Source organism: Hemiscyllium ocellatum, chromosome 14 (genome assembly GCF_020745735.1).
Source record: "Hemiscyllium ocellatum isolate sHemOce1 chromosome 14, sHemOce1.pat.X.cur, whole genome shotgun sequence".
NCBI lineage: Eukaryota > Metazoa > Chordata > Chondrichthyes > Orectolobiformes > Hemiscylliidae > Hemiscyllium > Hemiscyllium ocellatum.
Window position 1 is genome coordinate 19,174,120 of NC_083414.1, and position 22,007 is coordinate 19,196,126.

At 41.7% G+C, this 22,007-nt stretch overlaps 1 protein-coding gene across 3 annotated transcripts in view; it reads left to right on the forward strand.

Moving 5' to 3' along the window:
- The first annotated feature begins 1,199 nt into the window (after positions 1 to 1,199).
- The window catches only part of zgc:171775 (STKc_p38 domain-containing protein), a 33,013-nt gene continuing 12,205 nt past the window's right edge, over positions 1,200 to 22,007 (forward strand). Inside the window, exons 1-7 of one of the 3 annotated variants that reach the window (XM_060835446.1) lie at positions 1,200 to 1,456; positions 7,749 to 7,878; positions 7,967 to 8,043; positions 12,056 to 12,167; positions 15,712 to 15,741; positions 17,182 to 17,229; positions 21,312 to 21,426. In XM_060835446.1, the coding sequence (XP_060691429.1) occupies positions 1,338 to 1,456; positions 7,749 to 7,878; positions 7,967 to 8,043; positions 12,056 to 12,167; positions 15,712 to 15,741; positions 17,182 to 17,229; positions 21,312 to 21,426 (631 nt within the window). In that variant the 5' untranslated portion in view covers positions 1,200 to 1,337. The remainder of the gene's footprint in view (positions 1,457 to 7,748; positions 7,879 to 7,966; positions 8,044 to 12,055; positions 12,168 to 15,711; positions 15,742 to 17,181; positions 17,230 to 21,311; positions 21,427 to 22,007) is intronic. The other 2 variants (XM_060835447.1, XM_060835448.1) reach the window with 2 other exon arrangements.

Below are 22,007 nucleotides of genomic sequence, written 5' to 3' on the forward strand. Positions count from 1 at the left end.
GGTATTTGGTTTGGGGTGGGAGGGGGTCATGCGCCAAGTCTTGGGAGGAGCGTATCAGCAAAGTGAGGCAGAAACTGGGCAGATGGAAGCTACGGTCGCTCTCCATCGTGGGAAAAAACCTGGTCATCAGGTGTGAGGCACTGTCAGTGTTGTTGTATTTGGCACAAGTCTGGCCTATTCCCAGAACCTGTGCCGCTGCAGTCACCCGGGCCATCTTCCAGTTTATATGGAGATCAAAGATGGACCGGGTCTGAAGGGACTCGATGTATAAAGATCTGGGCAACAGGGGAAAAAACACACCCAATGCCATCCTCACCCCGATGGCCACCTTTGTGTGTGGCTGCATCAAGCTGTACCTGGATCCCCTGTACGCAAACGCCAAGTGTCACTACGTACTGAGGTTCTACCTGTCCCCGGTGTTGCGAAGGATGGGCCTGGCCTCGCTGCCACGGAACGCTCCAAGTAGTTGGACCATTCTGTATCACCTGTCCTTCATGGAGAAGTTTATGAAGAAAAACACCTTTGACCAGAAGTCCATCAGCACGCTGTATCCTTGAGACCCTTTGGGATAAGGAGAAGGCGGATCTTGTTGAGTGGTTCCCTGAGCAGACTGTCAAAGTCATTTGGCAGAATGCCTCATTGCCAGAACTGTCCAACAAGCACCAAGACATGGCTTGGCTGGTGGTGAGGGCTCTGCCTGTGAGATCCTTTATGCACGCCTGGACTCTCTGTCACACCGCACGCTGCCCTCGAAGCGGCTGCGGGGGGGACGAGACTGTCACACACCTCCTTCTGGAATGTGCCTATGCAGAAGAAGTCTGGAGAGGAATGCAGTGGTGCTTGTAGAGGTTCGTCCCGAGCAGTGCCATGATGCGGGAACCCGTGCTCTACGGTCTGTTCCCCGGGACGCACACCGAGGCGAACATCAACTGTATCTGGAGGATCATCAACGCGGTGAAGGACGCTCGCTGGGCGGACTGAAACCTGTTGATCTTCCAGCTGAAGGAGTTGACGCCGACTGAGAGTTCGATCCATAACACAACTGAGAAAGGTGGGCACTGCAGTCCAGTGCCTGAGGGGAAAGACAAGAGTTGCAACTGGGGAGGGATTCGCCTTCTGTTTTTGAATGGGGGTGACTGTGAAAATGGGCTCCATCTGCATAAAAGCTCCCCAGTGGTTTCAGGAGAGGCAGGCAGCAGGAAGGAGCTGGAGCTGAAGGTGGAGCTGGGGATGGGGGTGTGCGCAATCGCAGGTAACTGGCGAAGTGAAACTCACCTGAAAAGTGCACTCGGGCAGTTCCGGCTGTGGGCAGCCTTGGGGGGGAAAGGGTCAGGCACATGGGGACCCCGGTCAGGAAAGGCTTCTACAGACAAGAGCTGAACAAGACCGTCTGGGAAGTGCCGCTCAGGTACACCGACCTGACCCCGATAGGATCAGGGGCGTATGGAAGCGTGTGGTAAGTGGGCACCAGTCCCTCTAGTTACCTGATTGTACTGGCTTAGGGGGTGAATTATGTTTTAATATGGGCATCTTCGGTGGTCGAGTTGAAGGCGATGAATTTTCAGACAGTGGGTGTTTGAGATTTAGACAGCAGACAGCAACAAATAATATACAGTATTTAGTAAAAAAAACTATTTAAACTAGGGACGCAATCTGTGTGAACGGTGCAGTGTACGGGTTTCAGACAGAAACCATGTGTAAACAGACGGACAACTTGTGCATCCTGACAAGTGTGGGAGTAAGATTCTCCCCCCCCCCACCAGTGTCAGTGGGACCCTCAGGAGGGGGTGCTCAGTCTTGGTAAATGCCTCTCTCTTCCCCCGCGCCCATTCAGGGAGTTGATGTCAAGAATCTAAACATTTACAACTTGTCAACTTCAAGTGGAAAAAAAGTTGGTAAATAACATCAATGTCATAGAAAAAGTAAGAGTATATAATTGTTAAAAGAGGGAAGGGGGGAAACAGGGGGTGGCTCAGCAGGTTAGGTGCATTAGTCAGGGTAAACATATGATTAAATGGGTCTGGGTGGGTTACCCATCGGAGGGTCGGTGTGGACTTGTTGGCCCGAAGGGCCACTGTAGGGATTCTTAGTTTCGGAATTTCATTAATGGGGGAAAAATGACAGGTCTTTCGGGTGGTGGGGGTAGGGGTCTCGTTATATGCGTCTGGTATCTATTTCAGACGCTTGCCTGTCTGCAGTCTTTAAACCAGTACATGTGTGCCTCTCACGTTTTAGACTTTGGACCTTTCTCTCTCAGAAGCACTGTCAAGGTTGGGCTGTATAAATACAGGGGAGGAGGTGATAAAGCCCATCAAAGCTCAGCCACATTGCCAACCCAACTACCAACTGTTTCTCCACTCCTCTGAACAATTTAAATTCGGCTCCCTCTGTGTACCACCCCAGTTTGAACCTGTTCCCCCTACTATTGCTGTGGTTTGAATCAAACATTTAGTAGTTAACCTCACTGTACACTCATCTCTGTCTGTGCTTTGGAGCAGTTGAGAAAGATCAGGGTTGAATTCAATGGTTGTGTCATTGGGCACCACAGGAGATTTATTATTCAAAACTGGATCTAGAACAGAGATGTCTCAGTCCTACTTACCAGCAGCTACATCCACAATAATGATGGCACAATGACACCACAGTATTAGACATAGAGTAACAAAGTCCCATTGTCACTAATGCGAACGCATGCCAAAAAAATTAAAATGTTCCAATATTACTAATGGGACCAGGCTAATGTTCCTGCAGTGTTTATGTGCTCACAGCATGGGCATCATGAGTTCAACAAATCTGCCCCTTTGGAGCTGCACCAAAGCAAAGCAAGCATGGACCTGCCATCCCCACTGGTCCACCTGATATATAGAGACACAATCCCACACTACAAAGTACTCTCTCAATGCCTTTGGAAATGCCCACTGAATTAGTATGCACGCAGAGCTTCTCAGGACAATGAGCCGCATGCGATAACTGAAGTCGTATCCTGTGAACATGTGCAAAAAACAAAATCAGTGAAATGAGGAATCATAAAATTAAGAGGCTGTTGCAGGTATCTATTCTGCTACCATGTGATGCCAAGCTCATCTGCCTTGTAACGTCCTTACGTATCCACGGTAACTCATCTGCAACAGCTTTGTGATATCCATCATCTCCTGACACTGAGCTTGACTTCCCCTTTTTGCTGCCCTGCACTTTATTTGGTGAAGAAATCTCTGTAGCTAGGCAGTTCTGGTCGAGTGACTGAACTACTGATATTTCAATGTCACTTTTGCTCTTGCCATTTATAATACCTCGTCATTTGCCTTATGGGCTGTATGGGATTTTTCACGTTTGTCTCAGCATCCACATTTCAAAATCCTCTATTTCCTTTCTTTGCTTATTGTTCAGGCTTTACTTATTGTTCAGGGGCACAGAATAGAATGTATCATCATATGAATCTTTACTTGTTCCAAGCTTGTCTTTTCTTGTTGTTAATGGATCCTTTTGTTTTCACAAAATTTTGTCTGCTTCACTTATGTCTTCTTCAAACAGAGTCATAGAGCTGTACAGTATGGAAATAGATTCATCCATGCTGACTAGGTATCTTAAGTTAACCTAGACCCATTTGCCAGCATTTGGCCCATATCCCTTGAAACGTTTCTTAGCCATATACCCATCCAGATGCCTTTTAAATGTTGTAATTGTACCAGCCTCCACCATGTCCTCTGGCAGCTCATTCCATACATGTACCACCCTCTTTGGCCTAAACAGATGAACTTATTTATTTATTCTAGTGTGATAACCATTCATTTCAATTTTCATTCCAGTTTCTTCTAATAGATTCCATCTAACTACTATTGGTCTTGGCTTTTTGGCTTTTGAGTTCATACTCAAAGCATATTCTAACTTTCTAGATTTTACTTGATCTATGATATTTTTTAAGACCTCTTCCAATTCTGTTATTAGTGCCAAGTCGTCAATATACTACAGGTCTTTATGTTCTTGTCTCCAATTTTCATCCCAGAAGCACATCTAATTTTCTTAAAATTAGTTGTGTACAGATTGTGTAATTTTGGCAAAGCCTTATTGTACTCCACCTTTCATTTGAAACATTTCTGATTGTCCCTCTTCGAGCCTGGTGTTCCCTATTGGTCCCATTATAGGCCCTGGAGAAATCTCACATCTTTACTGTCAGTTTCAGCAAATTGTCTGTCCACCTTTGGCAATCAACATGACTGAATACATTTTCATTGTTCATGAAACAGAAGTAAATTTTATTGTTTACTTCTAAATATTTATCAACAATTGCTCCCTTTCTTGATTCTACTCTGGGTCAAACTCCAGACCTGTATCGTCAGTTTTTGCTTTAAATGTGTCATTTTTTTTTCCTGTCATGATTTTAAAGATCATTTTAATCAGCTGATTCTTAAGCTTATAGTTCTGAAGTGATTGCAATCCGTTGATAACTGAATGAATAAGTAATGTTTTAAGTCACTTGGAATGTATCCTTTGGTGTATGTTTGATCACAAACGTGTCTGTTTCTCCAAGAGTTTTTGGACCTCCTGGTATTACTTCACCTAAACCTGGAGCTTTACCGTAATTAACAATTACGAACTTTTAACTCATCCTTTAACTTTGAAGTCATAATGTTTGGTTTTTCATTTGCCTCCATATCTTGAGGACTCCCTTGATTTAGATCGTTATACAATCCACTTGTAGATTGTCAAATATTTGGTTTCTGTATCCCTTCCAAACAATATTTTACCATCTTTGCCCATTATCGATTATTATCTCTTGTTAGTCCATTTATCAAAGATTTTACTTTCTAGTGTATAGGCTTCATTTTATGATTTCTTTTCAACTCCAGCACTTTATTACAAATCTTTAATAGAACTTCCTCTTTAGCCTACCTACATTTTTTTAAAAATTCAGTTTCGTTGTACTTTTTTCCTCTCTTTCTATCATCATTGCTAGTTTCTCCTCAGTCATCTTGTCACTTCTTCATATCTATTTTAGTGATATTTGTCTTGCAGCATGATGTGATACTCTTCATCATGTTGTTTCATTTTCTTGCCAGGGATGTTATATGTTAACTCATATTGTACAGTATGCTCTCAACCCAGTGTAAAATAATACTTCCTCAGTAAGCAGTAACCCAATGAGTCATATGGGATAAATCTATATCTTCAGTATGCATCTAGTGAGATATATAGCATAACCTTGGGATATCCTTTACATCACAGTAACATAGTTACTAGACTAGTAACCCAGAGCCCAGGGCTAATATGACATAGGTTTTAGGAGTATGGCAACCAGGAGACAATATCTGAGATCAATACTAAGGTACACAAAATACTGGCAGAGTTGGATAGTACAAAATAAGGGAATAGTAAATTAAGAGGTGGGATCAGGAAAATGGAAAAAAAGAATACAGCTTAAATCAGGGTTGCTGTGCATATATGTGAATGCATGGAGGGTGGTTAGTAAGATTGGTGCAGATTGCCAGGTGGAAATACAATATTGTGACTATAACAGAGACCTGGCTCAAGGAATACTGGGTGTTAATATATGATATTCAAAAAAGATATAAAAGGAAGAAAAAGGGAAGGGGACGCAGTATTGACCAAAGACAGTATTGCAGTGCTGGAGACATGTCCAAAGGGAATAGGGACCAAATCTGTTTGACTTTAGTTAAGGACAAATGAATATACAATTCCATTGTAGTCTACAGACCACTACTGGTCGGAGGAGGTTGAGAAACAAATCTAAGGAAAATATTGTGAGGTGTAAGTATGATAAGGTGGTTGTACTGGGGACTTTAAATATCTGAATACAGACTGGGGTAATAGTAAGCAAAGAACACAGAGGGGCAAGGGTTCCTAGAATGAAAGTTTTCTGTAGAAGTGTGTGTGCTAGAGTAACAAAAAAGGAGGCACTGCTAGATCTGATTGTTGAAAATGAGACAGACATGTAGATCAAGTGTCAGTAGGGGATTAGTTAGGGCACCGTGATTATGATGGTTGACAATGAAAGGACAAAGAATAAACCAAAATAAGAATAATTAACTTTAGGACAGCGAAATTCAAAGGGATAAGAATGGATCTGAACTAGATAAGTATGAGTCAAATGTAGGTAGGAAAAACAGAGGCTGTACAAAGGGTTAAATTGAATTAGGTTTATTGTCACGTATTCATGTGAATGAAAGGTTTACAAGTTCCACACTTATGATGGAGGAGAAAGTGAGGACTGCAGATGCCGGAGATCAGAGCTGAAAATGTGTTGCTGGAAAAGCGCAGCAGGTCAGGCAGCATCCAAGGAGCAGGAGAATTGGCGTTTTGGGCATGAGCCCTTCTTCAGGACAAGGCAGAATAAATAAAGCTAGGAAAGATTGTTGAGAATGGTTCTAGGAATGAGAATTTTATTTGTGAAGATAGGTTGGAATTGTTAGGACAGTGCTTTTTTGGAGAAACGAAATGACAAAGAGGAGATTTGACAAAGGTATTCAAAATCATGAGATTTCTTGACAGAGTAGCTTGGAGAACCTGTTCTCACTTGTCAAAGAATGTAGTAAGGGGGCACAGTTTTAAAGTGATTAGCTAAGTGAAGCATAAGTGATATGAGAAAGATTGTTTTGGCACAGTCAATGATTAGAGCCCAGAATGCACTACCTTAACCAGTAGTAGCAGCAAGTTCAATTAATGCATTCAACAAAGAATTAAACTCCAGAAAGGAAGAAATGCAGGGTTATGGAGCAAGGGCAGGGAAATGGCACTAAGTGAATTGATTATTTGGAACTGGTGCAGACATAATAAGCCAAATGGCCTCTATCTGAGCTGTAACAGTTCTGTGAAGTTCTAATCCCACAATAAGACCTGCAGTAAATTCAAACTCAGTCAATTAAATAAATCTCAAATTTAAGACACACTTGTAGAAAGCACCCCCGGGGGAAAATGAATTTAATATTTTCAGGTAAATTGTTTTTACCTCAATGTTTTGCAACTTAAAGCAGGTAAGCAACTGATATCTCCTTAAATCATGGAAGAAAATCAATTCTCCAATTCTAATTAATATTATTAAATTTACACAGATATAAACTGAAGACAAATATGATGCATTTTGCAAAGTCATTTCACCTGGTTGTTCTTCACAATGTCTGATTTCTGCTTAATGTACTCTCACAGTGAGATTGAAGAGATGGTACTTGACAAATAATGGGGCTGAAGTCTTGTCCTATGATTCAGTGGTATATTGTATTTCAGCTCTTGCCACCATACTTCATCAGACGGATTTGAAACTTGAAAAGGTTCAAAAAGGATTTTACAAGACAGTTGCCAGGATTTGGAGGGTTTGATTTATACGGAGAGGCTGAATGTGCTTGGGCTATTTTCCCAATAGCTTTGGAGGCTGTGGGGTGACCTTATAGAGATTTTCCCCACATTAGGGGAGTCTCAAGCTAGAGGGCATTGGTTTAAGGTGAGCAGGGTAAGATGAAAAAAGGACCTAAGGGGCAACATTTTCAGGCAGAGAGTAGTGTGTATGTATGGAATGAACTGCCAGAGGAAGTGGTGGAGGCTAGTACAATTACAGCAGTTAAAGGCATCTGGATGGGTAGATGAATAGGAAGGGCTTAGAGGGATATAGGCCAAATGCTGGCAAATGGGACTAGATTAGGTTAGGATAGCTGGTCAGCATGGATGAGTTGTGCTGTATATCACTATGACTTCATGAGAAAGCCTGATAATGTACCTTTTGTTCCTATTATGTACAGTTCAGCTATTGACCAGAAGACAGGAGAGAAAGTTGCAGTAAAGAAACTGCACCGACCCTTCCAGTCTTTAACTCACGCCAAGCGAGCATACCGTGAACTCCGGCTGCTCAAACATAACAAACAGGAAAATGTGAGTTTGGGTCATGAGCCTTAGCAAATGAATGCTGAGCATAATGACATATTAACTTTGTTCATGTTTCTTGTATGTCTTTTTAAAGTCAGTCTTGTTTTTGCAGGTCATTTGTTTGCTCAATGTCTTTTCACCAGAAGACTATTTACATACATTCCAGAGCTTGTGAGTACATGCAGCACAGTTGAAAAAAATGCCTTTCTTCTTGTGGTGTTGTGAATTCCACCATGACATGTACGATCTTGCAATACGCCATAAGCAGCAATTAAATAGTGGGGCATTTATTCGTGTTCTCAGTTCTCCCTGCCTTTGCTGCACACATAACCGAATTGCAAATCTCCATTGCATCACGAAATAAGACCTTTTCCTTTCTAATAGATAGGAGACCAGAACTGACAAAGCAATTATTCATCAATTCTATGCATTGTTGAATGTTTTAGAGCAATTCTAATGCCCATCACCTTTCTATCAAGACATCCACACACTTTCTTCCTCACCAACAGGTTGCATGTAACTTTGATGTCCCATTCAACTCTTAAACTGAACTTCAAGTTCCATATTCTTTCAGTCATCGAGACCATCTGTTTGCACCTTTTAAAGAATTGTCTGCTTCTGTCTTCTCTCTCACTACAGAGGAATCCTTCATTAATGACTTTGCCACCTCTAGGCCTGATGTCTTACCTTGCTTTTGTCGATGGCCTTGTTTTGAGTTCATTAATGGGATGAGGACACCATCAGCAGTTGTCCATTCCTAATTGCCTCTTGAACTGAGTGGTTCAGTGGACCATTTCAGAGAGCAAATAGGAACTGAGCACATTACTGTGAATCTGTAGATCAGACATATATGGCAGATTTCCTTCCCCGAAGGGCAATAGTAAAACAGATCAGTTTAGCAACAATAATCTCGGTTTTAGGGTTAGCATTACTGAGATTTATTTTCACATTTCCAAAATTCCACCAATTAATAAGGTGGGATTTGAACCCATGATCTACAGCAGTAATCTGGGTCTCTGCATTACTAGTCCAGTGACATTACCACATAGTCACTGCCTCTCATTTCTATACAAACAACAACTTGCTCATCCACCCACATTCTATCTGGGTGTTCTGTCTTGTTCGGCAGCACCTCCATTGGCTCCCCTGTTCCCTGCAGCATTGAATTTGAAATCATCACAAGCTCCATGCAGCACCACCCTCCCTACCAATCCATTCTCCTGCAATCTGCTTCCCTACCTATGCCCCCCAGACTCGTTTACCTGTTTTCCTTTGCCCCCCATCCTAATCCATTCCACTTTCTATAGCACAGACTCCAGGTGTCATGGCTACCACCTTGGTCCAGCTGGCTATGTCTCTCACCACTTTCAGAAACCTTCTGAAAATTTACTTCTTAATGCCTTCGGACCCGAACACCACCTCTTGCTCAAAGCCTGTTTATGGCAATGTCTTGGAAAATTTTACTATGTGAAAGACATTTTGTAAATATCCTTGGTGGGGATATTATGAGACCCAATGGAAGACAAAGGAAAATAAAACATAAAAATTAAGAAAGAGCCATTTAATCTCTTTCTCTCACTTTATTCTTCTCTGTCTGTCTTTTGTTTTTACTGCTCAAACATTCCCATGCTTCTATCCGTGAGAATAGTTTTGGGAAACAGATTAAATGTTTAGTTACATGATCCCAACCACCTCCACCCTCTCCTCCCCCAAAGCAGGAATGTAGTGATTGCATAAACTCTCACATTGCCACTCTGTGTGGCTTTGCTACAACATGCTGAGAAAGTATTGATGCGGATGATGTGAATACAAGCCAAAACAACTTTAACCTTTCATGGGCTGTGGGTACCATATTTGTTGCCTAATTACCCTTGAACTGAATGGTTTGCTGAGTGTCAGCCATATCACTATGGGTCTGGAGTCACATACAGACCAGACCAGACTAGGATGGCAGATTTCCCTCCCTAATGCACAGCGGTGAATGAGATACATTTTTGCAACAATCAATGATAGCATATAGAACATTACAGCGCAGTACAGGCCCTTCAGCCCTCTATGTTGTGCCGATCTGTGGAACCAATCTGAATCCCATCTAACCTACACTGTTCCATTTAAATACCCTTAAAGTTGGCGAGTCTACTATATTATCAGGAAGGTGTTCCACGCCCTTTATACTCTCTGAGTAAAGAAACTACCTCTGACATCTGTCCTATATCTGTCACCCCTCAATTTAAAGCTATGTCTCCTCATGCTAGCCATCATCATATGAAGAATAAGGCTCTTGTGTCCAACCTATTTAATCCTCTGATTATCTTAAATGTCTCAATTAAGTCACCTCTCAACCTTCTTCTCTCTAATGAAAACAGCCTCATGTCCCTCAGCCTTTCCTCATAAGACCTTCCCTCCATATCAGGCAACATCCTAGTAAATCTCCTCTGAACTCTTTCCAAAGCTTTCACATCCTTCCTATAATGCGGTGACCAGAACTGTATGCAATACTCCAAGTGCGACTGCAGCAGAGATTTGTACAGCTGCAACATGACTGCATGGCCCTGAAACTCAACCCTTCAACAAGTAAAAACTAACACACCTTGTGCCTTAAACAACCCTATCAACCTGGGTGGCACCTCTGAGGGATCTATGTACCTGGACACCGAGATCTCTCTACTCATCTACATTACCAAGAATCTTTCTATTAACCGAGCACTCTTTATTCCTGTTGCTCCTTTCCAAAGTGAATCACCTCACACTTTTCTGCATTAAAATCCATTTACCACCTCTCAGCCCAACTCTGCAGCTTATCTACGTCCCTCTGTAACCTGCTACATCCTTCAGCACTGTCCGCAACTCCACTGACCTTAGTGTCATCTGCAAATTTACTTCTATGCCTTCATCCAGGTAATTTATAAAAATGACAAACAGCAGTGGCCCCACATTAGATCCTTACAGTACACCACTAGTAACTGAACTCCAGGATGAAGATTTCCCATCAACCACCACCCTCTGTCTTCTTTCAGGTAGCCAATTTCTGATCCAAACCACTAAATCATCCTCAATTCCACCCCTCTGTATTTTGAGTGATAGCCTACCCCATGGAAAATACCTTCTCTATTTAGCCTATCCATGCCCCTCATGATTTTATAAACTTCTATAAGGTCACCCCTCAGCCTCCGATGCTCCAGGGAAAACAGCCCCAACCTATTCAGCCTCTCCTTATAGCTCTTTTCTGAACCCTTTCGAGTTTCATGACATCTTTCCTATAGCAAGGTGACCAGAATTGCATGCAATGTTTCAAAAGTGGCCTAACCAATGTCCTATACAGCTTCTCAATTCCTATACTCAATGCACTGACCAACAAAGGCAAGCATTCCAAATGCTTTCTTCACTATCCTGCCTACCTCTGACTCCACTTTCAAGGAGCTATGAACCTGCACTCCAAGATTTCTTTGTTCAACAACACTCCCTAGGACCTTACCATTAAAGTGTATAAGTTCTGAACTGATTTGCCCTAGCAAAATGTAGCACCTCTCCTTTATCGAGATTAAATGTCATCTGCCATTCCTTGGCCCATCAGCCTATCTGATCAAGGTCGCATCGTAATCTGAGGTAACCTTCTTCGTTGTCCACTATACCACCAATTTTGGTATCACCTGCACATTTACTAACTATTCCTCCTACATTCACATTCAAATCATTTATATAAGTGACAAAAAATAATGAAGCCAGCGCTGATCGCAGGCACATCGCTGATCACAGGCCTCCATCTGAAAGTCAACCCTCTACTAACACCCATGATTTTCTACCTTCAAGCCAGGTTTGTATCCAAATGGCTAGTTCTCCAGATATTCCTTGCTAACCAGTCTATCATTCTTAGTCCAATGAATGGAAGACTGCCAGAATTTTTACCCAGTGCTCATCAATCAGAAATAAAAACAGGAACTGCCTTAGGGTTGCCAAAAACAGTAAATATTACAAATGAAAACTTTACTTCCAAAAATAATTTAATGGAAGAATATAGGAATGTAAAGTTTTAAAATGCATCTGAAATTGCTGGAAGAAATTCAATGCTTATATGTGTGTCTGTGTGTGTGTGTCTGTGTGTGTGTGTGTCTGTGTGTGTGTGTCTGTGTGTGTGTCTGTGTGTGTGTGTGTGTGTGTGTGTGTGTGTACATTCTATTCATAGTTACCTGGTGATGCCTTTTGTGGAGAGAGACCTCAGCCATATCCTGAAAAGACAGAAACTCTCTGAAAGTATGGTGGTGTTTCTTCTTTATCAGATTCTCTGTGGATTGAAGGTGAGCAGAATGAGGGCTGTCAGAGACGGGGTAACGGAACAGGGTGAATGTAGATCCAGCCTCGAGCACGATTGTTGTCATGGTGAGGTGAGGAGGGGAAGAAGCTTCTAGTTTGACAGTTCCTTGGGGATAACACTGACCTCAACACCAGACAGAAACAGAGATACCTAATCAGATTAGTGGATGTTAATGTAGCCAAACACTATAGTAATGCCCAACCCACTTATTGCTTTGTTCTTCTGTTATTTTCCCTAATTCACCTGAAGGGGTTTATGGCCATCACTGGGTTCCAGTTCTGTAGGTGCTGATCATTGGCTCACCCACTATTCATGTGTGAGACTGGAGGGTCGTTGCTGGCAAACTGCTCGATTGTACAGGTGCAATCCAGTCCACACCCAACAGGTGAGGGGAGCTGATGTCAACGCTCCTCCACATTCTACCTGTGATATGGAAGGTGGACGCTCAAAGGCCAATTCACCACTTAATTAGCAAATTGAGGGCTTCTTCCAGTGGTTGCTCTCATTTTACCACTAGCAGATGGGCACAAAGGGAGACTGCCTGGTGAATCTAGATCAAGCAGCCTCCCCTCATCATGGCACTGACTGTTCCTATGACAACATTCTTCCCCATCCTTTTAACTCCTCACATCACACCACCCCCTCTTCTTATGACCTGACAGATTAATCCATATGAATACCTTGCAACCTCACGTACATTCTTGCAATGGCAGTTTCCTTCCTTGCATCCTGGGCTGGGCGTAGTCCCAGTGGTGGGTACTGCCTCCCAGGGGTGCAGCTGAGACTAAAATGTGCTTCCATTTTAGGGTGCCACTCTCCCAAATTCCAGAGGGAAATCATGGCAAAGCATATTCCTGAACCAAACTTCTTTCCATCTCTGTTACTTTAACACATCTCAGGCGACTGACTGTGTGGAGTTTGCACATTCTCCCCGTGTCTGTGTGGGTTTCCTCCGGGTGCTCCGATTTCCTCCCACAGTCCAAAGATGTGCAGGTCAGGTGAATTGGCCATGCTAAATTGCCCGTAGTGTTAGGTTAGGGCTGTGGGTAGGTAAGGGGTAAATGTAGGGGTATGGGTGGGTTACGCTTCGGCGGGTCGGTGTGGACTAGTTGGGCCGAAGGGCCTGTTTCCACACTGTAATCTAATCTAATCTAATCTAATCTAATAACTAAAGTTGAATCCAAGCACACCGAAAGTCATTTGGGTAATGTGATAATTATAAAAACATAGGTTAAGACTAAATGATGGCAACCATGTTTTTAACACTCTAATTTTCCCACGATGCCTATCAGTATTTTGAGAAGTGGATTTCTGGATTTGTTCAATTTAATTCTTAATAAATAATTTAATTTTATTTAATTTGAATTGAATCACTGGTTACACTTAAAACAGAAGGCAAATTGTCTCCCCATCTTCCACTACAATCCTCCTCAGTGATTCAGCTTCTCGTCATAACTCTATTTCAGTTCCACTATGAGCGCTGAGTTGGCATTGGGAACGGATGTCAACATGGAGCAAAAGCTTGAAGTGAAAGGAGTTGAAAAGTTTATTGTGAATAAAAAAGGCTTTTTGTCATGTCTGGCAGTGACAGGAGTTGATCTGGCAGCAAATGCCTCTTCATCCCAAACTAATCAGCTCACTAGTTCTGCTAAATTGAAAGGAGCACACATGTTAAAGATTCCCTGAGGGCTAGTGGCCTTGCTATTGCGCTATGGAAGACCAAGCCTTCTGCCTAATTCAGGAAGTAAATTGCCCTGAAGCACCCCTCAAGGATGGCTCTGGAGCAGGTGTCCTGTGTAGTGATATATACACAAATGGCTGTAATTCTATACATATCTTTGAGTACGTGGTAATCTGCACACTTTATAAACTCAAAGCGATCTTTTAACAGATTGCATTGGATCCTTTTCTCGTATGGATGATCTCTCACAGAATCTCAGACTTTGACATTGAAGAAAGGAGAAGGGGGGGGACAAGTAAAAGGGGTAGAGTAAGAGAGAATTCAATAGATTTAAATGATATAAAATCATTTTATAGAGAGAAAATTTGAAACAAAGTGCATGCATTCATTGAATGAGCTGTGAGGTTCCTTAGGTTTCTGTCAGTTGCTGACTGACATTGTGCATTTTGGGTGAGACTGCAGGATCAGACAGATTACCAAATGCTCACCACAGACTTGCATTTACATTGTAGAATTTGCTGAAGTTTCCCCAGGTCCCCTCAGGTTAATTATGGATAGCCGTTAAATGCTAACCTAGCCAGTGGCTTAAAAAAAAATTAGCAATCAACAATGCAGCTTCCCTTTATATTAGATCAAAGTACGAAGCAGATGTTGTGATTACTCAAATAAAAACTAATAAGTTTCAGATACTGGAAATCTGAATTAAAAACAGCAATTGTGCAGAAACTCAGTGGGTCTAGCAGCAACTGTGAAAAGATAAACAGGTTGATGTTTCTAATCCAACATAATTGTTCGGAAGTCCCCTCAAGCAGGTATCCCATACACTCATAACGATTCACATGGCTGTAATTTTGCAGTATATCTTTGAATACATTCCTTATAAACCTAAACATGATCTACATTCCTGAACCTGAGGGACGTTCTGAAGAAGAGTCACACTGAACTCTGTTTTTCTCTCCACAGATGATGCCAGACCTGCTGAGTTTCTCCAGCACATTCTGTTTTTCATATCAGATACTTTGATCATTGTATGTGGCATATTAACTTTTGGCTATATGTTTGAATGGTATAACATGTACTATATTGATTTTACAACATGTTACAGATAAAACACCATGATCAACAACATGGTATATCCCTTTCACAATATATGTTCATGAATCATAAACTGTGTATAATAATTATTTTGTTAAACAAGTCTATTATGGCTGTTCAACCTTTGTTTAGCATTACAGGTGCAATATCCAAATATCTCCATGTTTAATATTTAGTCTCAAGGTAATGGGACATTTTATAGCCTTTTTTCTTCAAGTTGGAAACATCCATTTTTACCAAATCATCACTGGAAAAAAATCTAAGAGTTGAAGTTTTTAGAAGTCCCTAATTATGTCTGCTTGGCTTATACTACAGCTGATTATTCAGTGGAGGTTTAATCTTCAGTGAAGAATTGGACAGCCTCATGCACAATGGCATTAGTGGAACTTATCTTTGTTTTAAAAAAAATCCTCCCCAGATCTGAGTGCACTGGTGTGCCCCATGTCCACTCAAAATACAGTGATCTTCATTTTGAATCCTAAAAGTCGGTCAAATTATTCATTCAAAAAGAGGACCACGTTTTAGATTAGATTCCCTACAGTTAGGGGTACAGACCCTTCGACCCAACAAGTCCACAACGACTCTCCGAAGAGTAACCCACCCAGACCCATTCCCCTACCCTGTATTTACCCCTAACTAATGCACCTAATGGGCAATTAGTATGGTCAAGTCACCTAAACTTTCATCTCGATGTCATGGAGTGAGGTTTTTACTTTGATATTTACTAATATTCTGCCTGGTTTTTCCACAGTACATCCATTCCGCTGGGATTGTGCACAGGGTAAGGCACTTTCTTTCATAATCCTTTGCAGAATGTCACCTTGGGATCCATAACAGGGGATGGTGAATACAGTTTCTCCTAGCAGGAAGTAATGACCACCTCAGATAGCATTATCCTTCTGCATGGTCTATTTATACCATAAGTAATAGTACAGTAATATATAAGCTACTTGCAAAAGGACTATTCCATCTTATTCAATTGATCGACTGCACAGCATCTTGCTGAATCCCTGTAAAATGACAGTTTTGTGTGAATGCTATTCAGGTTGTCTCTTTTAAGAAAAGAAATGCTCCCAGCCTCTTTGAAGCTTCTCCAGATCTGAGATCCCAAGCCACACTGTCGCTTAGTTGGTGTTGCTACAAATTAGATGTGATCATCCCTGGCTTTTCATCATTCCTGATTAAAAAGAATGGAATATCCCTCATAGAAGAAGATGAATCCAGAGCCTCACTGTTTACATTTCCAATCAGAGAATACCAGCGAAAATCTCAGTCCAAACCTACAAGAACTCTGACCGAAGCATCCATAGTCAAATTTCAGTTGACAGGAGTTTCCAACCAGACAATCCAAGATTTCATCCCAGACTGAGAATCACTCCAAGTCAAGTGGAAATCCTAACCATAGTTTGAGTTTCAAACCAATTGACCATTGCTCTCTATGCTGATTGGAAAGGATTTTTTGAGCAGTTTTACTAAAATTAACAAATGAGAAAGATAGTGCTTCTTCTATGGAGATAATTGATGCCAAAATGTTGAGATTATGGTTATGTCACCATTGTCCTTTCAAACCATCAGTCTACCCTCTCATTAGAGAAAGATGACTGGCTGGTGATTTCACCTGAGGACCCCTCCTGAGGGGAGGGGTTGAGAAGGGAGAGGCCTTCATGGTGACCTTAGCTGGTGTAGGCAATTTGAACACATGCTATTGGCATCACACTGCTTCGCAAATCAACCATCCAAACCAACCGAGCTAAACCAACCCTCGGTATATTAGGAAACCTAGTGACAGTGTGCAAAATTGTTAGGGGTGGTAACAGAATGATTAAGAATAAGCCACATTTTCCCCTGATTGAATAAGCCATAACCTAGTGATAGACTTAAAGCTAGAGGCAGGAGGATACCTAAAAGGAAACATTTTCACCCAGAGATTGGTGTGTTTCTGGGACTCAGTGCCTGAAGGGATGGTTCAGGTAGAAACCCTTATAACATTTAACAAGTCTTTAGATTGGCATTTGAAACACCGTGACCTACAAGGCTATGAAACCTACAAACACCATAGCCTACAAGGCTATTGAAAAACAGATGGAAAGCACAATTAGGCCGGATAGCAACTGATAGTTGGCATGATTATGATGGACCAAGTGGCCTCCTTCTATGCTGCAAATTTATATGATCTGTGCTTGAAGCTCTGAAAGATAGTTATTTTTATTGTTCTTTGCAGGACCTCAAACCTAGCAATCTAGCAGTGAACCAGAACTGTGAATTGAAGGTAAGAATAAAGTTATGACACTAATTTCACATTCAATTGAATGCAGAAAACAGGAGAGCACTCAAGACATTAAATGTGAGTTGCATTGTACAATTTTAAAGGGGAGAATTACTCTGTTTTCCAAAGCTGTCAAAAGAATTAATAAATGATTCCTTTTGCTAGTAGGCTGACCCTATAGAGATTTATAAAATCATAGGATGAATAGCCAAAGTCCTTTTCTTCAGATGGGAGGGTGAAAAGCTAGAGGGCACAGGTTTACGGTGAGAGGGGAAAGATTTAAAGGAGACCTGAGGCACAACATTTTCACGCAGAGCGTGGTGTATGTATGGAATGAGCTGCCAGAGGAAATGGTGGAGGCTAGTACAATTACAGCATTTAAAAGGTATCTGGATGGGTATGTAAATAGGAAGTGTTTCGAGGAATATGGACCAAGTGCTGACAAATGGGATGAGATTAATTTAGGATATCTGGTTGGCACAAGTTTGACTGAAGAGTCTGTTTCTGTGCTGTACATCTCAATGGCCTTCTGACTCTAAGAGAGTGTTTGGGATGTTTTTAAGTTCACATCACATTTGTTTGTGCAAAGAATGAACAACAAAATTATGTGAATATTAAAATGAAAAGTTGTGTTGCTGCAGCCCAGACCAAGAGGATGAAGATTCCTTTTCTTTGCTGGCACTGAAGAGTTCTAAGTTACATTAAACAAAATCGTACAGTAAATTATACTTTGTGTTTGCTACTGGCATATCTGGATCCTGATAAAGGGAGATGGAGAAACACAATTGGAAATTGGATAGAGAAGGAGAAAAACAAACTGGGGAGGGCAATGTGCACATGTGAGAGTCAGAATGGGAGAGAACATCGCACACTGGGCCAGGGAAAAACAGAAAGTGCTGGAGAAACTTAGCAAGTGTGGCTGTGTCTGTAGAGAGAGAAACTGAGTGTAGGGTTTCAAGTCTAATATGACTCTTTGAAAATTTGACAATTTAGGTTGTACTTTGTGGTATAACCAAACTCCTGGAACTGCCTTCCTGACAGCACTGTTGGCATACCTACACCACAGAGATTGTAATGGTTTAAGCAATTACACCTTCTTAATGGAAGTTGGTGATGAGCAATACGTGTTGGCCTTCTTAACAATGGACACATACCATGAAAGAAGTTTTATGTCTTGGGAGTCTGGTAGCTTTGATGATTTTTTAATCTAAGAACTAATTCTCAGCTCCCTGAAGCTGGGTAACGTGGTAGGGTGTGGCAATCAATACACTGAATTCAATTTGGTGTTAGTTTCATTTTATTATTTTTATATCCTGCTGAATATTGTAAAAAGTCATAAAGTTGTACAAAGTGTGTTAGAAATTTGTTGCAGCTGAAGCCTATTTTGAATTTTCTTGGTGTTGAGATATTATAGAAATGTAGAACATAGAATATAGAAAAGTACAGCACAGAACAGGCCCTCTGGCCCACGATGTTGTGCCGAGGTTTAATCCTAACGTAAAATATAGTAACTTAACCTACGCACCTCTCAACTCACTGCTATCCGTGTGCATGTCCAGCAGTCACTTAAATGTCCCTAATGACTCTGCTTCCACCACCACCGCTGGCAACGCATTCCATGCATTCACAACTCTCTGCATAAAGAACCTACCTCTGATGTCTCCTTTATACCTTCCTCCTAATATCCTCAAACTATGACTCCTCATACTAATCAATCCTGCACTGGGGAAAAGTCTCTGGCTATTGACTCTATCTATGCCACTCATTATCTTGTATACCTTGATCAGGTCACCTCTCTTCCTCCTTCTCTTCAGAGAGAAAAGTCTGAGCTTATTCAACCTTTCCTCATAAGGCAAGCCCTCCAGTCAGGCAGCATCCTGGTGAACCTTCTTTGCACCCTCTCCAAAGCCTCTGTATCTTTCCTATAGTAGGGTGACCAGAACTAGACACAATATTCCAAGTGTGGTCTCACCAGGGACTTGAAGAGCTGCAGCAAAACCTCACGGCTCTTAAACTCGATCCCCTTGTTAATGAAAGCCAAAACACCATGTGCTTTCTTAACAATCCCATCCACTTTGAGGGATCTATGTACTTGCACATCCAGATCTCTCTGTTCCTCCACTCCGCCAAGAATCCTATCTTTAATCCTATATTCAGCATTCGAGTTCGACCTTCCAAAATGCATCATTTTGCATTTATCCAGGTTGAACTCCATCTGCCATTTCTCAGCCCAGCTCTGCATCCTGTCTATGTCACGTTGCAGCCTGCAGTGCCCTCTATACTATCGACGACACCTCCAACCTTTGTGTCATCTGAAAATTTACTAACCCACCCCTCAACCTCCTCATCCAAATCATTTATCAAAACTACAAAGAGCAGAAGCCCAAGAACAGAACCCCGCAGGACCCCACTCAACACTGTTCTCCAGGCAGAATACTTTCCATCTACAACCACTCTCTGCCTTCTGTCAGCCAGCCAATTCTGAATCCAGATATCCAAATCTCCCTGTATCCCATACTTCCTGACTTCATGAATGAGCCTACCATGGGGAACCCTATCGAATGCCTTGCTGAAGTCCATAGACTCCACATCCACAGCTCGACCGTCGTTGACCTGTCTCATCACCTCCTCAAAGAACTCAATAAGATTTGTGAGGCATGACCTGCCCCTCACAAAGCCATGCTGATTGCCTTTAATCACACTATGCTTTGCCAAATAGTCATAAATCCAATCCCTCAAAATTCTTTCCAAAACTTTGATGACCATAGACGTAAGACTGTAAATGCCTGGGATGTCCCTATTACCCTTCTTGAAAAGAGGAACAACATTCGCCTCCTTCCCATCCTCCAGTACGATTCCTGTTGAGAGTGTGGAGGCACATATCCTCGCCAGCAGCTTAGCCACCTCCTTTCTTACTTCCCAGAGCAGCCTAGGATAAATCTGGTTTGGCCCTGGGGACTTATCATTCTTAATGTTTTCCAAACATTCTAGCACCTCAACTTCGTCAATCATACCTCAAGTCATTTTAAAATTTAAACCATAATTATCTTTATAGCTTTCTGTTCTTTTGTATTTTTGATTGATGTTTGTCACATTATATCTCAAAAGGTCATATTTTAATTCAGAAATTTGAAACAAGGCAAATATCACATGATTAACTATCATATGATAACAACAACTTGCATTTTTATAGTATGTTTACCATCATAAAGCTTGAAAGATGTTTCACAGATACATTATCAGACATAGTTTGACACCAAACTGCAAGGAGTGATAGTCAGATAGGTGATCAAGGTATATCTTAAAGGAGGAAAGATGGGTGAAGGAATAGAGAGAGATTTAGGAAGAGAATTCCAAGCTGAACTGAAGGGAAGGCAGCCAGTCATGTAGTGATTAAAAGGAGGGAAGTGATTAAGGCCAGACTTGTCACTTCCTCAAAGGAATCACTGTGGTGTGTACTGCTATCCATATTTTCTCAGTGTGTGGTTTCTTTAGGGCTTCTGTAGCCTTGACCGTATGAGTGTAGCCACCATTTGATCCAATGAGAGGAGTCTAGTAGAGTAAACAAGATGTCATTATTGCATGTCTGCAAATATTTACAGGTTATAAGAATAGGCTGTAGAAAGGGCTTAGCCTATAGTCTATCTCCCACATAATCATATTTCCCTCACTCATATTGGTGTTGTTTATTACACTCAATCAAATATTAACCCTTTCAGATCCTTCAGATTCATATGCAACAGTTATGGAGGTTAGTCAGAGTAGAATTAGTTGGACTCTGAGTTTGAGTTGTAGGCGTTAAATGACAAACTGACAGAACCCTATTCAGATTGACTCCTTCTGTGAAAGTAACCGAATGTAAACAACCTTCATCCTTTCCTGTGCTTGAATCAGCAACTTACTTGTTAAATTACTAATTATATTAAACATATGATCAGAATGATCTCAGGATTCTGTATTGACTTATTATTGCAAGAAAGAGACAGAAATAATTGGTTATTTTAAACTTTGGACTTCAATGCTTTCATTCTGTCCTATATGTTTCTGTTTGTTATTATTTCCTGTCTAAATAACTTTTCTCTCAGATCTTAGATTTTGGACTAGCTCGTCCGACTGAGACAGAAATGACGGGTTACGTTATAACTCGTTGGTACCGACCTCCAGAGATCATTCTGAATTGGATGCACTACGGTTACTCAGGTGGGAATCTCTGGAAGCCTGAAAGTATAATGAGGCAGCCCGCATAGTTCACTGAAACAATTCAGTCAATAATTGTGATGCAAGTGTAAGATTTCACTGCTGGTTAGTCTGCCTCAGCTGTTGCCAGTAGTATTAAATAGCAATATTGGTTCAATACTGATTCAATTGGCTTTTGTTTCCTGGTCATTCATATTACATGGGGGTTGCTGACAGGACTTATATTTGTTACCTTTCATTAATTCCCATTGACCTTGAGTGCTAAGCTAGGCCATTAACTGCAGAGTAAAAAGTGAGGTCTGCAGATGCTGGAGATCAGAGCTGAAAATGTGTTGCTGGTTAAAGCACAGCAGGTCAGGCAGCATCCAAGGAACAGGAAATTTGACGTTTCGGGCCGGAGCCCTTCATCAGGAATGAGGAGAGGGTGCCAGGCAGGCTCAGATAAAAGGTAGGGAGGAGGGACTTGGGGGAGGGGCGATGGAGATGTGATAGGTGGAAGGAGGTCAAGGTGAGGGTGATAGGCCGGAGTGGGGTGGGGGTGGAGAGGTCAGGAAGAGGATTGCAGGTTAGGAGGGCGGTGCTGA